The sequence below is a fragment of the Trichosurus vulpecula genome, chromosome 2, assembly GCF_011100635.1.
Source record: "Trichosurus vulpecula isolate mTriVul1 chromosome 2, mTriVul1.pri, whole genome shotgun sequence".
Taxonomy (NCBI): Eukaryota; Metazoa; Chordata; class Mammalia; order Diprotodontia; family Phalangeridae; genus Trichosurus; species Trichosurus vulpecula.
This window is the reverse complement of record NC_050574.1, coordinates 138,382,379-138,405,155: the sequence shown is the minus strand read 5'-3', so window position 1 is coordinate 138,405,155 and position 22,777 is coordinate 138,382,379. Positions and strand designations below refer to the sequence as shown.

Here is a 22,777-nt window from a genome sequence, read left to right as displayed (position 1 = left end):
TAGCATAGTGCCTGGAACATGATAGGCACTTTAAAAAAGTTTATTTCTTTTCTTCCTATACCAGGATACTAAAAAAGCAGGTAAAGAAGGCAAGAATTACTGAGAACTCCCCCCAAAAATTGCCCAAGGAAATAAGTCTCCCCATGTAACATGAATTGAAAAAATAACATATGTCCTTGCTCCAAAGTATCTGATGATCTTTCATCTGTAACAGAGACTAAATGGTCCATGAACCCTTATCAGGGATTGGGGAAAATATTGGATGGAGGTAAAAAATTATATTTTTGTTTCCATGACTTCTAACTGCAATTTATCATTTACTTCAATTATCAGTTTAAAAAGAAAACATTCTGAGAAGGGATCCATAAGTTTCATCTGACTACCAAAGGGGTCTTTGACATAAAAAAAGGCTAACAAGTTCTGGCCTATAGGATTTAAAAGTTTTCCCTCTACTAGTTACTGTTTCTGGATTACTGTATCCAAATATTCGACATTTTTTTAATGTTAACTACTTGGGACCCAACCTCCACTAAGATTCTGCTATGCCTTAAATGTACATGGAAGTGTTCTGGATTTTCATTCTTTTTTCTCCCAAATGTCTTCATATTTTAATTTTTCCCAATTACATGTAAAAACAATTTTTATATATTTTTTTAAGATTTTGAGTTCCAAATTCTCTCCTTTCCTCCCTCCCCTCTCCCCTCACTGAGAAGGCAGGCAATTTTATATAGGTTATACGTGTGCAGTCATGCTGGTGTTCAGGATTTTCAAAGGTTATATATACATCCATCCATTATAAACTCTGTTAGAGTCTAGCAAACTGTAGAATGGCTTGGAGTAGGGACCTAGCAATGGGATTATCAGTCATTTAAGGACCATGCTAGTTAAGTTTGAGGAGAATCATGACAGAAAGGTTGACCCTCAGACTGTTATGTTATTCAGCCACCCCCATTCATGGAGACTATCTACTAAGTAATTGCACTTTTCACTGGTAGCATACCTTATAGGATTTAAATTAGAAATACCTGAAGTATTGATATCCACCAAAGATCTATTATATACATTATTATATGCATTATATTATGTACATTTGTTTTTTTTCGATCATCTGTCATATGTGGATCATGTTTTCATTTTTAAAAAGTCCTCCAGAGGAAAGCAAAGCACAGACCTTTTCAATATTTGAAGAAAAGTTAATATATCAATAGATCAAATTTTGTAGCTTCTCAAGTGAAGACAGGAAGAACAAATAGCCACAAGGCCTAATGCTTCAATTTATCAGTACTGTTACTGTACATTTTTATATCCTCATTTCAAAATAATTTTTAGTGTTAACACAAAATTGGTACCCTTTGGAGGGAATAACTTTTCCCTCCTCACTTTTAGAAGTGGCCTCAGGCTTGATATATACCATAGTCATGTCACAAGAAGATCACAAGGTTCATCTCATTACTTTGTGTGTTATCTGGATTGATAAAGATTATAAGCTGCATAAAGTTCTACTTCTCATCAACCTGAAATAACATAATGAGATCATGTATTTTATTCAATATGTCTGTAGTGAAGAAGGGTATTATTCTGTTCATATAGATGATAAATACATATTACTTTCCCTTCCTTCTGTCCTACTTCAAATTCAGATAAGTGTATAAAACAATCATATAGAACCATTTAAAAAAACTCTACTAGGAACCCATTATAAAGCTACTCTTTTCTTCATTTTAAGTTTTATTTTGTCACATATAAATATGTCAGATGTCAAAATCCGTCCCCTGAAATGATACATGGTAAAAGTAAAAACTTCTTATAATATTGTTTTTATCGTTTCCATTATATTCCAATGTAATATAAGTTATATAAACTTACTGTTATACTTTTTTCCCATCATGGTATGGCACCTATATCATGAAGGGAAAACCCATCTTACAAATATTGAATATGATTACATTCTGCAATTTGTGCCCACCCTCTGCTCCGTATCTCTTGCTCTAGTTTCAGTATTCAAATCAGTAATACCAAATCACCATTATTCCTGGAAAGGCCATGTCTTTTTAATTTTCTGTAGTCTTGAAATTACAGAAAGGCACAATGAAGGAAACATAGAGTATCAAATAATAAAAATTCACACTTATATAGCACATTAAAGTTTACACATGCTGATCCTCAATAACTGTGTGAAAATATAATTTATTTATATATTATATCTGTATTTCTTGAAATTTTATTTCTGTTTAATCAGAAATAGTAGCAGATGAACAATATTACACTGTATTATGTGCTTTTTAAAACAGGATTAAATATATTGTCTTCATATACAACTCAGCTTTTGTGAGAATTTCACATGTTTACTTAACCATATAAATCCATTCTTGGTGATTTTTTTTCAATAGATTTTTTCCTACTCTTTACCTACATCTTTACATTGTTCACTAATAAGTATTTAATCAATCTCTTTTCCATGAGTGTTTCTTCTGTGGTCTTTCTTATTATTATTTTGAAAATGTCAAACAAAGGATATAATTTTTAAAGGCGCTGAATTTTTTTTTGGTACTGTGATTAAATAGAAAGACAGAGGAGAGATTAATAACAAAAGGAAAAAATTGAAATATGTCTTCCCACCACCTCTCTAATCCTTGCAGTTTGAAATTGTACTTCTGACAGGAATAGTTTTTAGCCTAAATTCATTTGTCACTGTCACAAAGTTGGGGGTGTGTGGTAACACAGGTAATGTGGTGTGACATCAATAGTGCAGTAACAAAGTTAACCACATCAGTGAGGTGCAGGGTTGTTGGCATCAACAAGACGTTGATGCTGACATAAACCAGCTGCAGTGTTATGAGCGTTTAAAAATAGAGGGTTTCATATTTCTGAATTACTACTTTTTCCACATAGACATTTGCTTAAGAACATTTAATAATTTTCCTTCATGTTGTCTGTGTATACTTTCATAATTGTACCATAATTCGCATTAATTTCTGTTACGTTATTATTTAAATTGTCAGCATATTCCAAAGTTCAATTCCACTGTTGATAGATGTGAAAAAAGGTAGGTGAAATGGTATTTGGTGTTTCTACACAGCAAAGTAAGTATATAGATTGTGTTCAAGAACTATACACATTATTATATTTTAAAATTTTATTTTCATGAAAATCTGTCTTTTCTGCCTCCCACCTCTCCCCACACCTTCCAATTAAGAAAGAACACACACACACTCTCTCAAGCAAAACAAATTACTTGAATCAGCCATGTCCAAAAATAAAAATGTCACAGTCTGCACTCTTAGTCCATCATCTTTCCTTCAGGAGGTAGGTAGCCTGTTTCATCACTAGTCCTCTGGAATTATTGTTCCAGATTGTGTTGATCATTCTGGTGATCAAAGTTCCTAACCTCAGGTTAACTGTGTTCATTTTCTTTCATTATATTACCTAACCTCTTCTACTGATTAACCAGTACCAAATTCTTAATTCTTATTTTTTAGTCAGTATCATTTTAAAAAATGATTATTGCTTGCTAGTATGACTTGAAATCTGGTACTGCTAGGCCCCCTTCCCTCCCACTTTTTTCATTAATTCTCTCGAGATTCTTGGCCTTTTGTTCCTCTGGATGAATTTTATTATTTGACTAGCTCTATAACATAATCTTTTGGTAGTTAGATTGGTATGGCACTGAATAAATATTTTTATATAGTATTGTCATTTTTATTAGATTGGCTTGATCTAGCCATGAGCAATTAAAATGTTCTTTTATAGTTAATGTTTGTCTTGACAAGGAGACACCCAGGTATTTTATGCTTTTTCTAGTTATTTTGAATGGAATTTCTTTTTCTGTCCCTTCTTGCTGGATTTTGTGAGTAATATACAGAAATACTTATGATTTATGTAAGTTTATTTTGTATCCTGCAAATTTGCTGAAGTTGTTACTCCAATTAGCTTTGTAGTTGACTTTCTAATTTTGTTTCTTCTTTGCCCCTGTTTAATTCCATCGGTTTCATTTTTTCCTCTGACTGCTATAGCTAGTATTTCTATCATTAGCAATTGAAATTGAATAGTAGTGATGATAATGGACTTCCTTGCTTTACACTTAATCTTATTAAAAAGGTCTCATTGTCCTCATTACAGATAATGCTGGGTTTTGGTTTTAGATTGATACTGTTTATCAGATGAAGGGAAGACACATTTGTCCCTATGTTTTCTAATTTTTTTTATAGGAATGGAATATTGTCAAAAACTTTCTTCTTTGTTTATTGATATAATCACATGGTTTTTTTTGTTATTAGCATAGTAAAATAGTTCATTGTTTTCCTAATATTGAACTAGTTTAACATTCCTGGCATTCCTGAAACCTGGTCATGGTGTTTAATTGTTGTGATAAGTTGCTGAAATCTGTTGTTAATATATTAATTAAAATTTGTGTACGAATATTCCTTAGGGATATTTGATGTATAGATTTTTTTTTCCCCGTTCCATTTGAGTTTCCCTGGTTTAGGAATCAGGAATATAATTATGATGTATTAATTGTTCTTTAAATGTTTGAAGCATTCACTTGTAAATCCATTTGGTCCTCCCCCTATGGTTCTTCAGCCTCTTTTTACTAAGATTGAGTTATGTTTTTGTTATTTAGTCATGGCTAACTCTTCTTGATCTCATTTGAAGTTTTCTTCAAAGACTGCTTTGCTTGTATTCCAAAAATGTTAGTATGTTGTCTGTTGTCTTTATCAGAACATGACAGAACCGTTCTCAGGCCTTCTATCTAACTAGCCTCCCTCTCTGATTCTTGATGTTGATAGAATTTTGAGGGAATAAAGGTTCCATCTTCCCATATTAGAATGTAAACAGTTTATTTCCATTCTTTACTTAGCTTGCTAGCTCATGTTTATCTTTTTTTGTGTTTCTCTTCATTCCTACATTTTTATTCCAAACTTTCTACTCATCTTTTCATCAGAAATGCTTTATAGTCCTCTGTTTCATTAAAGGTTCATTTTCCCCCCTGTTGTGTGAACTGTTCTGTAGACCTCTCCCTCCTTTCAGGAGGCTGAACATGGCCATGTCCCCTCCATGACTCTGTGTCCCCCACAGCAGGAGAGGCTTTAGCACCTGAGCTCCTCACAGCTAGAGCAGCTTTAGTGCCTGGAGTGAAAGACTCCTGGCACACTTGCTGTATTGGTGCTGCTGCCACTGTCTCCCATACTGCTGCCTGACAGGAGCAGAAGCTCCTGCCACCCATCATGGAGTCAAATTTACATAATGCAAATATATGTAAAGCAAATACTGTCTATTGTATTTCAAGTTCTGGATCCTTTTATATTGGTGGCTGTGAAATCTTGCATGATCTTGACTGGTTCCGCAGTACTTGCATCCTTTCTTTCTGGCTACTTGAAGTATTTTTTCTTTGAGTTGGAAATGCTGAATTTTGTCTTTAATATTTCTGTGAGTTTTTGTTTTGGGTTTTCTTTCAGGAGGTAGCTGGTTTATTCTTTCTGCTTCTACTTTGCCTTCTGTTTCTAAGAGTTTGGAGCAGTTTTCTTTTAAGATTTCTTGAAATTAGATGCCTGGGCTCTATTTTTTTTATTTTTTTAGTCATGGCTTTATATAATCCATTGATTCTTAAATTCTCTCTCCTTGTTCTATTTTTCAGGTTTGTTCTCTTTGCTATGAGTTAAATTCTTTTCAATTTTCTCATCGTTTTAATATTTCTTCTCAGAAATAGAAGTTATCTTCTATTTCACCCATTCTAGTTGTGGGACAGTTTTGTTTGTTTTAAAGTTCCCTGCCTCTGGTTTCAAGCTGTTAGTTCTCTTTCCATGTCTTCCATCCATACCTCTTGTTTCTTTTCCCATTTTTTCCTCTGCCACTCTCATTTTTTAAACAGTTTTAGTTCTTTTTTTTTTTTTTTAATCTCTGGCTTCATTTTATCTAGGAATTCCTTTGTATTTGTGCCCAAGCTTTGTTTTCCTTTGAGGTTTTACTTGAAGATATTTTGAAGTTATTCTCCTAGGTTTCTTTTTTGAGAGTCCTTGTTACCATTAGCTCTTTACGTTGGGATTCTTTTTTTTTCCTTCTTCTTGTTTTCCATCCTGCTTTCTGACTTTGGACTTTATTAGGTCTAGACTCTGTACCCTTCTCAAGAAAATGGCTTTGCTGGGCTCTTGTCCTTTTGGGTCTTGCTGCTGCTTTCTGGGGGTATTGGATTTGCTATTATTCAGTAATTACTCAGGCTAGGAACCTACAAGCTTTTAGTGTTCCCAAAATAGTCTCTTCCAGGTAAACGTCTGATCACTACCTTCATTTTCTGAAATCTACAAGTCACTGACCTGAGTTAAGTCTGGACAATATTCCTGTGGACCTATCCCTAGTTAGAGGTTCCAGTAAACTGATACTCGACTCAGCTACTATTATCCAGCTATAGCTGACTATATCACTCCCTACATAATAAATTCCAGTGACTTCTTGTTGCCTCTAAAATCAAATATAAATTTTTCCATTTAACTTTCAAAACCCTTTACAACCTTGCCTCACTCAGCTTGCCTTTCTAGTTTCATTGGACATTACTCTCTGTTCATCACACTCAGCCCCCTGACTTTGACTTGTTTGCCATTTGCATGCACTCCTTTCCTCATCTCCATCTTATAGAATCTCTCTCTTTTTTCAAGATTTAGTTCAAGTTCTGCATTCCTTATGAAGCTTTTCTTGATCCCTTCTTCTGTTATTCCTATGGACTCCAAAGATCCCTTCCTTGCAAGGAGGGGTTATTTACTTTATTTACATTTACTTACCTATCTTAAGTTACCGTAACTTCATAGGAACATAGGGTTTAGAACTATGTGCTACTTTATCACTCATCTAGTAAAGCCACCACATTTCGTAATGAGGGAGCTGGGCCCCCCAGTGTCTTGCCTAAGGTCACACCAATAGTGAGTGGCAGAGCTAAGATTTGAACCCGGGCCTTTTTTATTCCAAATTCAGTGTTCTGAAAATTCTCCATACTTTCCATTGGTAAACTATATAGATTCCCTCTTCTATACATTACATATCACTTATGTATTCAAATTCTGGAGAGGGTGTGTGTGTGTGTGTGTGTGTGTGTGTGTGTGTGTGTGTGTGTGTATGTATTAAACTAGTAAGAGGAGTACTGGATTTGAAACTAGAAAATTTAGGTTTATATTTTTGTTTCTGCTATTTCTTACCTGAACAATCTTGTATAAGTCATTTCATCTCTTGAGGCCACAGTTTTCTCATCTGTATAATTTGAGTATTGGCCTAGACCAAAGGTGTCAAGACTCATGGATGATCTACAAAACTTGAGTGAGGTCCCAACCAGAATAAATACAATTAGGAAGATTTTAACAAAATAAAAACAATAAAACACAGCTAATGTAAATGTGTAATTTTCTAAGACAATGTGAGGAACAGGGATCTGTTTCTATTTGACTTTGACACCAGTGATCTAGATCAGAGTCTCCAAACTTTTCTGATCATGTAGTCCTGTGACAAAAAATAAGCAAACAAATTACCTCTGAGCATGCACCTTCAGTATGTGCATAATTCCTTATATTTATGTACTATTATACAATTGTGTACATAATTAGGAAAAATAGAAATGAAAACAAGGTGAGATGAAGATGAAATAATATTTGATCTAGAGTCAAAAGAGGTCCAATGGAGAAATGAAATGGTTCTACCTTTCCTTTAGGAAAATATCTTTGGAGTCCATAGGAATAATAGATTAGAATTTGAAGAGATTTGAGGCAGGCAGACCCTTTAGGAGGTTGTTGCAGTACTTCAGAACAGAGGCACTAGTGATAGCTCTGAATGAAGAGAAGGGCATTCATACAAGAGATGTTGTGAGGTTAGAAACAACAAAATTTGACAGTTGTTTGGATTGGTGAGGGATAATGAGGAGTCTAGGATATGGCCAAGGTTGCAGACATGGCACTGGAAGGGTAGTGGTACTGTCAAGGGAAATGAGCTCAGAAGAGAGTTGGCTTTTGAGGGAAATCTAATGTAAGTTCATTGTTGTACATATTCTGCATTACTCAGTTTTTTCTGTTGAAAAAAATTCACTGTTGAGGGATGCTAGCTCACAGGCAACTGCTTTGAAATGAAGAGCCTGAGCCTATTCATGAAAGATGCCTGAAGTCAACTATAAGGTTTTTGGCTGATGGGGTGGAATATTTGAGAGAGGAAAGGTGCAGGAAATGTTGTCGATAGCTGCTGCTAGTTTATAAAAGTTTGAGGGGCCATACTCTGCAGAATCCTTTAACTGGGAGCAGAGTGGAATGGGGGAGTATTTCAGGGATTCATACAGCTATGTTGGAGACAAGCTCACAACTTACATGAGGGATGGGGAAGAAGAAGAGTGGGATGCCACTAATTGCTACCCACCCCTTGATGGGATCTTTCCATGTTCTTCTCCACTTTGCACAACAAAGCCCCTTTATTAAATTTAAATCTAATCTAAAGCTCCAAATCTATGGTCCTGAATTAGAATAGTGGTGGCAACTGTACACAACTTTAGATGGATAGTTAAGCCTGTGTCCCGGAAGAATTTGAAAAGATAGAATCATTGAATATGAAGCACTGGCAGACTTAAAAAAAAAAAGATAAGGAACCAGAGTTATGAAAAGCAACATCTACAACATGTAGTAAAAGATCTCAATTTTCTAGAAAGTATCACCAGTGATATTTTGTACAATAGTTTCTTGGGAAGGCGATCTTAACAGGCTTCTTTTTAGGTCTTATTTCAAAGAAATATTATGAAAGACAATATTTTAGCAAAACACTGTGGGAAGGGGAAGTCTTTCAGTAAGAGGCAAACTAAAGAAACCAAACTCCCAGACTTCCATTAAATGCTTTTGTTGTGGGACAACAAGTTTGAAAGTAATACTGGAGAGTCTCGGGAGTATACTGAGCTATTTTATTTAGTTGTTGTCTCTTCTTTCTTGAATTCTTCTCTCTTAATTTCTAATTGTACCTAGTACAGGTACATAGGTAAGTGAAGCTCCATGGAAGGTGGGACAGAGAATAGGAGTATACAGTAATGACAACAAATTCTCCATGTCAGTCAGCTTTAGTATGTTCTAGCATTTAGACTATATCTAAATTTGTAAGGTCCAGAATTTTGGAGGCTGCCTTTGCCTCTACCTATTGGCATCAAATTCCTTTTAATAACTTTAGACTGCAAAAATGGAAATTGGTTACTTAAGAGAGCAGTATTGCTGGGTATATAGTGATATTAAACCTTTTGGTGTCTGATTATTTTCAAGTAGAAGACGTAATATGTTATTGAGGATTCTGCTTACTGCTTTTGATTGCAGACATGTTTTTCTTTTCTTTCTCATGCTTGTTTCCTGACCTTTCATATATATATATATACCAAGGGAGTTTTGCTGGGGAAATGATAAGGCAAGCCTGCAATAGGGACTAATTCACATTTTCTTTACTTGTTTCTCTTTTTGTTATGTTCAGAGGTTATCAGGGGAGTACAGTTCACAAAGTGTTAGGGGACTTCAGTAGTGATGAGTAGTCTACACAACTAACTGCATTTTCATTTTAAATTATTGTTCAATTTTTGAAAAAGATTAAAAATATTAGAAGTAAGAGGATCATTTAGCAGTGACTCATAAAATTAGTGTGAAGAATAATTGTAAAGTAACTTGGAGAGAAACTAATTCAGAAGCATTTATTGACCTCTAAAAAGTATTTATGCTATTGTATTAAATGTGTGTGGCAATGTTTGTTTATCTAATGGGTGAAAGGAAACACATCTACCATAAACCCATTGATTATATCTGCTATTCATCATTTAAATGTATATTCATAGATTTTTTTTATTTTAGTTTTTGATGTGTCCTTTTGCTTTCCACCAACACCCCCCCCCCGCAAGCTGTTTCTCCTCTTTGCCATCTTCTCAGTACATAGAGCATGAATATATTCTACATATATGTATGTGTATGTGGACATTTTGTCTCTCCTATTTTGAATGTAAGCCTTTGAAAACAGGGCTTTTTGTCTTTGTATTCCTAGCACTTGCTGTAGTATGTAGCACAAAGTAATGCTTAGTAAATGTTTATTGATTGAAGTAACATATCAGAATTAGTAGGAATCTTGTCTGTCCATATAGTTCTTTGCAAGTTGGCTTACAAAATTGACCAGTTTTAGTCAGGCCTGAAAATCCTATCCATTTTGGATTTGTTTGATTTTGCCATGAAATGTTGGTAGTTTTGAAGCAGATCTATTTGTTTGAGAATAAATGCTGAGAAAATGTTTACAACTGGTCCAATTTTATATTATTTCCAATAATAATTTAATAGTTTACTTTTATCATACATTAAGGTTTATAAAACTCTGTTGTGTTTAAGAATTGTTTTCCTAACAATAACCCATAGGTTAGGGAGTGTATGAGTTTTATTGTCCCTATTTTTCAGATTAGGAAACACAAGTTTATTGAATAGGATTACTCTTTACTGAGGCAATTATTTCTTATCTTCTTACTCTACACCACAGTTGGTTCACTCACTAAGGGCTTCTCTACTTGCTCTGAGGTAGCTAGAACCACTTAACTTCTATATGGTGGTATTCGGAACACTCATATAGCTGAAATTTATTTTAGCTCTTAAATCTTAGTGACATCAGTTAGGGATTTACTTTCTAAATCACATTTGATTTCATTTTTTAAATGATATATTTCAGTATTGTTGGTAATAGCTGCAGCTTTGAAGGTGACCTAGATATTTCCTACAAAAATATAAGGCCCCTGATTTGAAATTACAAGTAGAGGCTTGATGAACTTTTAGACCCAGTGGCTATAAATGAAGTGCTGATGGGAAAGAGAAAAGATTTTCAACCAGATGGTTTCTTCAACCCTATTTTTCGCCCTCAGGCTCAAGATGAAGAGGAGGAAGCCTTTCTGGATTGGAGTGATGACAATAGTGAATTTGATCCAAGTACACTGCCAGATCCTGATAAGCCCAGAAGCCATGAAGAAACATCTGATGATGATATGGAAGATGAAGAGAGGTATGATTTGTTTAGTTTTGACAGCCTGTAGCAGTGATCTGTTTTCTTTTCCTCCTCTGAAAACTGGAATGCTTTATTAAAAGTATTACTGTGAAAATACTTTTCCTCCTTCCCACTTCCAGCTTTACTCTCATAGAAATACTGCTATAATGCTGCTGTCTTTTATTTTTTTCATTTGGCCTCTGGATTATCCTCTAAATATAACTCAGATCACTTGGATTTCTTTTTAGAGACTGCTTTATTTATATTGTAAGGTTCTCAAAGGAACCCATTTAAGAAACTGTGTTTTTGGTTGGTTATTTACTCTTCTCTTTTCTCTTTCTTCTCCATCTCCCTTTTTATATTCCTTAAACTCAAGATTCTGAGTGCAAGTTAGCTATTTCCTACCTAGCAAAATCCTTTTCCTTTATGTATGCATGTTAGAAATAGAATTTTGGCCTTATGTCGAAGGGATCTTTGAGAGCATTTTTAAAATGACAGGTTTTCTGCAGAAAATTAAAGAGAAATTAGGTAGCTGTACTTGTACATTATGGGATTTGTAGAAAAGAAAATATCAAGTATACATAATGACACTACAGTATGTTTAGAGTAGTGGACAAATTTCCTCAGTATGAAATGTGTATGTCTGCATGTGTTGTGTATGTATGTTTGATAAAGAATATGAATGTGCCCAAAATGGATGAAATATAAGGAACTGAAAGTGTTTGGCATCAGTCAGTGTATATTGAACAACTATTGTGTTCTGTGTACTCTATGGGGCATTGCGAAGAAATTCTAGAGAAATGAACACATTGTTTATAGGAGATAGACAACTTTAGTAGAGGTCAGTAATGGCAAGTAATGAACAATGAAGTTGATATAATTGAAAGAAAAAGATGTTTTATTAATATGAGAGTAATGTAAAAAAGAAGTTTGAAAAAGTTATTAGAATTCTCTGCAGTGGGTAGGCAAGAAGACCAATTAAATTAAGTGTACTAAAATTCTTCAGTTACCTGGAAAATTCATCTATCCAGAATATCTTGTTGCCCAGTGAAACAGAACAAATTAGACAGTAATTACCATTTTACTTTACACAGTGTATAGTAAACTTGTAGATCTTTTGTTAGCCCATAAGGTAAAGGAATATAAATATAAACATATTTTACAAGGTTTAGATAAATTCATAGAATCTCAGAGTTGAAAGGGACTGTGGAGGCCATCTAATTCATATATAGGAATCCCTTCTACAATATCTCCAACAAAAGGAAATCTTGATTTTGCTTGAAAACCTCTATTGAGGAGGAACTCACTATCCAATGAAGCAATGGATAATCCATGAAAAGATTAAGGAAATTTTAAAAGGTTATTGGTGTGTTAGTCCTTATCTCTTGAGATTGATACCATCAAAGGCAGTCATACTGTGTGATGAGACGTAGCTATACTGTCCTTCAAAATGTTTCAAGTACCAGTGCTGGAGAGAAAATTCTGATTTACTGAAACTATTGGGTCCTACTCAGCATAGCTGTAATGCATATATTCTTATATAAATACACTTTTCTCACACAGTCCACATGATCTCAATTTTGGTAACTAGGACTTCACTAAAACATTTATTTTTAACTTGAATATGGTATCCTATTCTTAGGTTTACTATCATAAGGAAGGAATAGTTGGATCTTAGAGCTATTGCTGTATATCTTTATAACCATATTGACATTGGGAATATTGATCTTTTTAAAGTCATTGAAACAATATCAAATCTTCTGCGTGTATTTATAGGGACTATTTCCTATACTTTGTCTAGTAATTTCAGTACACATCTCTATGGTACCTTTTTTCTTCCTGTGGCTCTCTCAGTACCATTTCAAATATTTTTTTAAAAAATCTTAATTAGATTTTTTATTTTTAGTTTACAATACTTAGTTCTACATATTCTTGAATTTCAAATTTTCTTTCCTTTCCTCCCCTCCTCCCTCCCTCCCAAAACGGCATGCAGTCTGATATAGATTCTACATAAACCTTCACATTAAACTTATTTACACAGTAGTCAAGTTGCAAAGAAGAATATGACAAGTGGAATGAATCATGAGAGAGAAGAAACAAAACCAAAAAAGAAAAAAAAAGAGAGCAAATAGTTTGCTTCAATCTTCATTCAGACTCCACAGTTCTTTCTCTGGATGTAGCTCGCTTTTTCCATCATGCTTCCTTTGGAGCTGTCTTTGAGCCTTGTATTACTGAGAAGAGCCAAGTCTATCAAAGTTAGTCATCACAGAATCAGTATGTCTGTGGTTGTGTACAATGTTCTCCTGGTTCTGCTCCTCTCACTCAGCATCATATCATGTAGGTCTTTCCAGGTTATTATGAAGTCTGTATCTTCCCCATTTCTCACAGCACAATAGTATTCTATTACATTCATATACCACAACTTGGTCAGACATTCCCCAATTGATGGGCATCCCCTTGATTTCCAATTCTTTGCCACCATAAAAAGAGCTGCTATAAATATTTTTTGTACATATAGGTCCCTTTCCTACTTGTGTGATCTCTTTGGGATACAGCCCTAGAAGTGGTATTGCTGGGTCAAAGGGTATACACATTTTTATAGCCCTTTGGGCATAGTTCCAAATTGCTCTCCAAAATACCATTTCAAATATTCTAAAAAAAAAAAATCAGCTGTGAAATTTCTGCTCGAAAAAGGTGGATCAGTCATGTAATGAATGTAATTGATAACCTGAGTACTGCATTGTTACCTATGAAATGCTAACAAGTCCCAAAAGAAGGATTCCTATGCATTTAGTAGATCCTCTGTAGTGTATGTATGGGAAGACATGGACCAAAATCATATAGAATGAGAAAGCATTAATTAGTTGTCATTTGATCCATTTAAGAAAGATCCTGATTCCATTGACTTATTGATATATACACTATACTATTCACTGTCCTATTTGTTATCACTACATGCTTAGCCTCCACACTTTTTGACAGTATGAATGTCCTAAATGTTGTTTTATATTCCACTTCTTATATCTAAAGTCACAATTGTTAATATATTGCTGCCTTCTTAAAACCTACTTTGTATCTTTACACTACCCTTTAGCTTACCTGCCATTTATAGTCTTCTAGGATTTTGATATCCCGTTAATCAATATAGCATCTCCTCATAGTCAGTTGTGGGCCTGGTTGTGCCTGTACAGGACAGTATTCAGTCAGGATGCCCTTCATATTGCTTGATGTAATCTGGGCATTAAATGTTGTTTGTCCATATCCTCCTCCCCGCTCCCTCTTGCCCCCTGCATTACTTGCAAATCTGAGGAGGTACTAAAGGATTTTTTTTTAAGTATTATGCAGTTCCTATCCAATGTTTATTGAATTTCTTTACTGAGATAATTAAAATACAAGAAACTATAAAAGAAGATATAAATTGAGTGGTAAGGCAATAATTGCAATAGGAAACATGATAAAACTTTGTTTCTTCAGAATTCTTTTAAAATTGCTTTAAAATGTGTAAAATGAGTCACTGCTTTTAGAAACAGTTTATGAAGGATTGGTAGTGGTTTCAAAGGCAGACAACTTTTTAATGTATTTTATGCTGTTTAGTCTTTGCTAAAATATGTTCTTAAGCAAACTTAGCATTTTATGCAAATATATTTAAACAAGTAATATCCATCCTGCATTTCCAATGTAATGAGAGAAAGGAGGGTAATATTTCACCTGTCTACTTAGGGGGAATTTTTGTGTTACTTGAGAGAAAATAAATGGGGACCTTTATGTTGTCAATGCCACCATGCTTTGGCCACTTGGAATACAGGGTGCAGAGAATATGTGGGAACATGAACGTTCTAGATCAGTCTTCTTGAACTCAAATTACAAGTTTGCTTTATGTTTGTAACTCTGATCTATTTTAACTTCTACTATCTAAATCTTTGTTTTTCTTAGCAAAGATTTGATAATTCTTTTATGTATTTGTGTGAAGAGAGGAACAAAGGAGTAACTCTTTGTCTCCTTTGAGGGTACAGATTGCAATCCATTCACATCTTCTCGTCCTGTAGTGTTCTTGTCCATTTTCTCCGGGAAATCCTACTCAGGAGTGCACGGCAAAATCCTGCCATTTAACATTAAAACAAGAGTATAGGGCCTTTTATTTTGAACAGTAGTTTGGCCTCATTTAAAGCACTTTGTAAAGTACTTGTCCCAAAGACAATCCAATCTTTTTTTCTTCCTCCTAAATCTCTAAGCCTGATTAATTGTCTAGTAATTGTCTAGCAGTATCTATCTAACTTATATGTAGTAATGGGACCAGCTCCATCAGCCATCCATCCAAATGCTGTTGTAGTTTGGACAATAAGCGTTCTCCAACTATTTGGTTTTGGGGTGTTTACCCCTTTATATGACAGTTACAGTAAACTCTATTGAGTGATCATGAATAGACCTCATTTAAGAGGTTTTGCAGTGTTGTAGGACTTGATACAGTAAGTATAATGTCATGAATATGAGCCATCTGGAAGAGCTCCCTTTTATAGGGAGCTCTCTCCCATTTGGACTCCATATTAGACATCCTTCACAACAGTAGCAAACACAGTCCAGTGAGCAGGTCTCCTGGTGTTAAGACTCATTTCATGTTTCTAATTGGTATATCTTTCCACAAAGGTATCTCTTTGTGCCACCTAGCTGCCCCAATCAGAACAACTTTAACTTAAGCTTTTAAAAGCCTCAACCAGGGCTGCCATTCCAAGTTAGGGATATAGCTCCAGCCCTCAACTGGAGAAGACCGGTTACAGTAACTAGTTGACAAGGACTTAAAAGACTTACTGGAGAGAGTCCAGTAGCACCCTTCCCTTAATTTTTGACAAGGTAATGCCTAGGGACTATGAGGTCACTGAAAAAGGACATTGTATGCAGTAGTACCACCGTTCGCCACAACTTTTCAAGGAATTTTATACATGTGATATTATTCAGAGGATTGCAAATAACTCTGTGTGCTTGGAGGTTGAGAACACTATTCCAGGTAATCTAAAGGCTAGAGAAAGAAATGAAAGATCATTTTGGGGAATTCTAACAGCACAAAACAGAATAAGCAGGCTTTTTGTGCCTGGAATAGCTAGAAACTGCCACACCTATGTAAAGCCACCCATAGTAGATCTTTTGACATCTTACTGGTCTGAGTGATGCAGAATGGTGTTATGGAAAGAGGGCTAGATTTGGAGTCAGTAGGCATGGTTTTCCAACTGACTCTTAATGTTTCGTTATGGTGTGACCTTAAGTATCTTAAGCAAGTACTTAACATCCACTGAATCCTTATTCATAAAATGGAAATACTTAGGCTTTTACTGCCTACCCCAAATATTTACTTTTTTGTTTCAAGTAGAATGTAAGCCCCTTGATGGCAGGGTCTGGGTTTTTTTTTTTTAAATACTATACAGTCTCGAGTGCCTAGCGCGTCAGATATTTAGTAGATGATTGTTAAATGAATGAAGAAAGTGATCAAGCATTTATTAAGTGCATACTACATGCCAGGCACCATGCTGAGGGCTGCAGGTACAAATATAAGTGAAAAGAAAGAGACGGTCTTTACCCTCAAAGGACTTACATTCTAATGGGGAAATACAGTACACACAAGGGGGCTAAAAAGCATTGGGAAAGTACATGGTTTTGAAGTCCAGAGGAAATCAGGATCAAGTCTGGGTGAGGACATTAATTCTTAAAATAGCCTTACTTTGTTTCGGATACAAAGGATCGCCATAACCATGACATAGTAGATAAAGAGTTCTGGATGTGGAATCAGAAAGACTCGAGTTCTAATCTCTCTCTCTTTCTTTCTCTCTCTCCCTCTCTCCCTCTCTCTTTCTCTCTCTCTCTCTCTCTCTCTCTCTCTCTCTCTCTCTCTCTCTCTCTCTCTCTCTCTCTGTCTCATGCTCGCATGCACACACACACACACACACACACACACACACACACACTCTAGCTCTATGACTCTGGACAAGTCACTTAACTTGATTCAGCCTCAGTTTCCTCAGTTGCAAAATGTGAATAGTAGCACCCACCTCACAGGATTGTTGTAAGGATCAAATGAGAAAATATACATCAAATGCCTTGTCAACCTTAAAGAGCTATATAAAATGTTAGTTATTGCTATGATAATGTAATCAAGAAGTTATTTCTCTTACTGAATCACATAGTGGTCTTTTTTCAGTGTCAGAAGCAAAGAATCAGGACCTCATGTTTACTATGGGAGTATGCTGTTACTAGACTTGTCCTCAGTTCTCCTTAGGTAATGAATGACTCCTAAGCTCAATGGATTAACCTCTGCTAAAGCTATCAGTATTTTTGCGATCTTATTCAATTAGTCAACAAGCATTTATTAAGTGCCTACTGAGTGCTTGGCACTGTGCTAAGTTCTAGATACTAAAAGAAGCAAAAAACCAATTCTGCACTTAAGGAGATTACCATCTGAATGGGAGAGACAACATGCATGCAAACAGATGTATAAAAAGCAAGCTACATACAAGATAAATAGGAATAATTAACAGAGGAAAGGCACAGGAATTAAGAGAAGTTGGGGAAGGTTGGATTTTAGTTAGGACTTAATGGAAGCCAGAGAGACTGATAGTTGGAGTGGAGGAGGAGAACATTCTAGGAATGGAGGAGAGCCAGAGAAAATGCCTGGACTTGAGATATGGAGGGTCTTCTTTGTGAAACAGCTAGTAGGCCAGGGTCAATTGATTGAATACATGCTGGGGAAAAGGGTGTAAAGTGTAAGAAGACTGGAAAGGTTAGAAGGGGCTGGGTTATGAAAGGCTTTAAATGTCAATTTTGTATTTAAGCCACTGGAATTTATTGAAGGGGGGGGCAGGGTAGGGGGTGGGTTGCGTGTGCATGTGCGTGTGTGTGTGGTGTGATCAGGCCTACACTTTAGTTTTATGGAAGATAGATTAGAGTGGAGAGAGATTTCAAGCAGGCAGCTCTACCAGCAGGCTATTGCATTAATCCAGGCATAAGAGGAGGCCTGTGCTAGAGAAGTGACAGTGTCAGAGGAGAGAAGGGGGCACATTTGAGAAATGTTGCAAACGTGAAATTGTCAAGCTTTAGCAACAGATTGGATTTTGGGCCAGGCAGGGGATGGGGGTAGGGAGAGATGGAATGAGAGATAGTAAGGAATCCTAGATGACTCCTAGGTTTTGAGCCTGAGGGATAGTGAGAATGATGCTGCCATCTAAAGTAATAGGGAAGGGTATATGTATGTGTGGGGTGGTGGTGGGGGCCGGGAGGATGAGTAGATTGAGGGAAAGATAGTGAGTTCTGTTATGGACAGGCTAAATTTAAGAACATGCAGTTATAGCTGTCTGAAAGCCATTTTGAGATGTGAGATTAGAGGTCAGCAAGAGATTGGAACAGGAAAAGTAGATTTGAGAATCATCAACATAGAGATGATTATTAAATCCATGGAAACTGATGAGATCTCCAGTTGAAGTTGCTATAGATGGACAAGGAAAGAGGGCCTAGGACAGAACCCTGAAAGACTCCTACAGATAAAAGAGGTGGGGGTGAACCGGAGGAAGATCCAGCCAAGGAGAAGGAGCAGTCAGATAGGTAAGAGGAAAACCGGGAGAGAATGGTGTCCTGAAAACCTAGAGAGGAGAGAGTGATCAGCAGTGTCAAAGGCTACAAAGAGGTCAAGGAGAATGAGGACTGAGAAAAAGCCTTTGGATTTGGCAACTAAGAGACCATTAGTAACTTTGGAGAGGATAGTTTCATTGGAATGATAAGGGTTGGAAGCCAGATTGTCAGGAGTTGAAAAGAGTGACAGGAGAGATTGTAGAAAGGCTTTTCAAGGAGTTTAACTACAAAGGACAGAAGAGATGTAGGATGATATTTAGCAAGGATGGAAGGATCGAGTGAAAGGCTTTTTTCCAGGATAAGGGAGACATGGGCATGTTTGTAGGTAGTAAGAAATGAACCAATAGAGAGGGGGAGATTGAAAATAAGTGACACAGTGAGAATGACAGAAGGGACAATCTGTTGGGCGAGATGGGATAGAATGGGATCATTTGAACAACTAGAGGGGATATCCTTGGTGAGGAATAAGACTCATCATGTGAGACAGGTGAAGGATAAGAAAGTGGCAGAAGGCATCTGAGTGATAGGAGATAAGAAAGAGGCAAGAAGAGAGAATTCACAACAAATCGCCTTAATTTTTTTCCTGTAAAATATGAGACAAAGCTTTCTGCTGAGGCAGTGGGGAGAGAGGAAACTGTGGAAGGTTTGAGGAGGGATGAAAAAGTTTGGAAAAGTTGCTGTGGAGAGTGGGATAGTGAAGTGTTAAGTGAGGTATAGTAGAATTGCCTAGCAGCAGCGAGAGCCCTTTTGGGGTTATGTAACATAAATGTGTGCTGTGCCCAGTCAGAACACTTGTGTGATTTTCTCCAACTTGATTCAGCAGCACATGTGTTGGAGCAAAGTCAATGAATGGTGGGAGTAATCCAAGGCTGGGGCTTGGCTAGGTGTGATGAGTGATATAAGGGGCCTAGGACCTCAAGAGAGGACAGTGTAGAATTGAATTAGTTTACCAAGGAACCAACATGGCCTTGGAGAGAATTGAGGGGTCAAGGGATTGGAGATCATGGTGCAGATGAAGAGTAGGGTTATATAAAGGAAAGCACAGGAGAGGCAAAAAGCCAATAGATTATGGTCAGATAAGGGAATTTCAGAATTCTTGAAAATACATGTGGTACATTTGTGGATGATGGCAAGATCAAAGGTATGACCATCTTTGTGTGTTGCTGAGATTGGGTGGAAGAGTAAGTCATGGGAAGTGAGTAGGTTAATGAACTGAGTGCTTATGGTATTTGAGAGAGAATCATTATGTATGTTGAAGTCCTCTAGTATGAGGACAGGAGTTGGGGAGGGGAGAAAAATTATAAACCACGTATCAAACTCATTGAGGAAGGAAGGGGAGTAACCTGGGGGTCTGTAGACAACAGCTACCAGGATTTTGATTACTTCAGTATAAATAGCATGAACCTCAAAGGAACACACATTACCAAGTGATGGAGGAAGAGGGAGAACTTGGAAGTGGCAATGGGGAGCAAGAACTATTCCATTTTCTCCACTTCGACCTGTGAGCCAAGGAGAATGCATGAAAGTGCAGCCAGTACTAGAAAGAGTGTCCAGGGGTGTGTCATCAGGGGACTTGAAGTTTCAGTAAGAACTAGTAGGTGGAATGGGTGAGGAATACATTTAAGATGAAGGGAAGTTTGTTTATGGAAAAGGCATTCCAGAGGGCACAGTGGAAATGCTGTGTGGCATTAGGGTGAAACTTTGGGGGGTGGAAGGATTGAGAGGGATACAGATGAGGAATCAGGTGTTAGAGGGCGTGGAATGAGGTTTGGATATTCAGAGTCACTGGGAGGTGAAAAGTATAACCAGGTGTGAGAGTGTTCATCGTTGAGTAGAGGGCCTCACTCCTTTCAAAGAATAGGTGCAGCAAGATATGGGAGACCTGAAGTCAAAGGGAGGGTTGCTCTTCTTTGCACAGGAGGTTATATTAGGTATAATCAGATTCTCCCACCTAAGAATAAACTTAGCATTTTCAGAGGTGAATTAACTCTTCTAGATGGAAAGTACCACTGACTAACCAACAGAACTAAGTATATCACACCCATAGTAGTGATCTTTGAACAACAGGGTTGACATAGTATTCTTCTACTTCTCCATAATAATGAAAATGAATAATCATATGAAAAAGTATTTTGAGATCTTCAGAGGAAGTAAGATCAGATGCTCACATGATAATGTTTATTTTTAAAATCCTCTAAATTTTGTCCTTTATCTTTTAAGTATAAGTGCGATATGACTGGTCTGTGCTTTCTTCTCCCTCTTGCTATTTCTTTTTCCTAGAGTTTGAAAAAAAAACAAACAGTTTTCTAAGTCAGTGAATGTTCCCTTGGGTAGTTTTTTTTTCCTTTTCTTTTTCACTCTGGTAACCCCTATAAATATTTAGCATGAATAGCATCTCAGTCCTGCTACAGAGAGAGGCATTGCTTGTCACTAGGCAGTAGGCTAAAAATGTAGTTTGGGGTGAGCTTGACACACCTGAAATGGCTGGAATCTTAAGTCACCATTTGACCCTGAGGGCAGTAGTTCCTCTTCCATAGCAAGATTTTGGCCCAGCTTTCCAGAGCCTTTGACCCTGCCTTGCAAACTAGTTCTCTGCAAACCACGGTAGTGAGATTTGCCCTCTCACAGGACTTGAATGTTTTACAAGACTGAAAGTAAGCATGCCAAATTATTATGATGCTTAAGACTTTAACATGATAAATCAGAATGACAAAAAACCCAAACCCAACCAAAAATAATATGGTCTCGCATTCCATATAGAGTGGTCCCAGAATAGACAGTATATAAAACATCATTTATCCTTAGAAATATATGTGTGAGGTAGGGAAGGGCAGACATTTTCTCCAATTTCCCCATGTCCTTCACACACACACACACACACTATCCCCTTGTTCTTCTAAAATAAGAGAAATGAATTTGTGGAAAAATTGAAGTTATCTATCAAGCCATTACTTCAGGAGACTCTCAGCTTCTACACTTCTCTCTTCCAATGCTCATACTTTCTTAAATGGATTTTGAGGATATGTAGAAAATAAAAAAACTGTAGATTATCATTTAAGGCCCTCTAAAAACTGGCTCTTAACCAACTTTAAAAAAAATGTATCTACTATTATGAACTTAATTATCAACAAACACAAATATTTCCATACATCATGAAGAAAGAAGATAATTGTGAACCAGAGTTATGCAAGCCTACTTTCTGGCCTTATTAATTATGTCTCCCTTTTCTATACTCTTTCACTCAAAATGGGCTGCTAGATTTTCTTTGGACTCAACATATCCTCATCATCTGCCTCTTCGTATTCAGACACAGTCTGCTCTATGCACTCTTTCCTGATCCCTTCCTATCAGAATAATTACCTCACTACAACAAAGCTTACTTTTGGTGTCACCTCCTCTATGATGCCTTCTCTGATTCACTGAGATGAAAATATTGGCTCCTTCAATTTTTTGCAAAGCATTTTGTCTGATTCTCTGCATTATCCCTATTATACCAACCCTTGTACCATCCTTTATAGACCACAAGTCAGCTATGTGTATGTATTGTATATACTCAATTCAACAATTAATTTATTAAGAAATTACTATTTGCAAAGGTGCTGTGTGTGCTAGGCTCAGGGAATTAGCAGTTCCTGACTTTAAGGAGCTTACATTCTACTAAAGAGATACAACATAGGTACAAGTAAATACATGCAAAAATATATAACATAATTTCAGGAGGAAGAGAATTCTAATATCCAGAGGAATTTGAAGGAAGCTAGGGATTTTACAAGGTAGGTGTAAGAAGGGAGTTCATTCCAGATGTGGGGAGCCACTTGTGCAAAGTCATGGATGTGAGACATGTAATGTTATGTATGGGGAAACTACCTGGCTAGTTGGAACAGAATGCGTGAAGGGAAGAGCAGTGTGAAATAATATTGGATAAGTCAGTGAAAGATTTTGTAAATGCTGAATTTAAGCATCTTGCAGGTAGGTACTATATCTTTTAAAAAAATGTTTGAACCTAACATAATGTTTTATACATTTTAGAATAGAGGTAAACCTGAGAATCATTGTAGGGTGCCAGTATAGCAATTCCCCTCACCCATGTTAGTCAGCAGTTTGTCTAATTTTTCATCTGAGAACATTCCCAAGGTCACTGAGAGTCAGAGAATGTGTAATGAGGCAA

At 36.4% G+C, this 22,777-nt stretch overlaps 1 protein-coding gene across 1 annotated transcript in view; it reads left to right on the top strand.

Annotated features, from left to right (window-relative positions):
* Positions 1-22,777, top strand: part of DDX10 (DEAD-box helicase 10) — a 332,834-nt gene that overhangs the window by 267,833 nt on the left and 42,224 nt on the right. Inside the window, exon 17 of the mRNA XM_036744864.1 lies at positions 10,880-11,016. Within this exon, the coding sequence (XP_036600759.1) occupies positions 10,880-11,016 (137 nt within the window). The remainder of the gene's footprint in view (positions 1-10,879; positions 11,017-22,777) is intronic.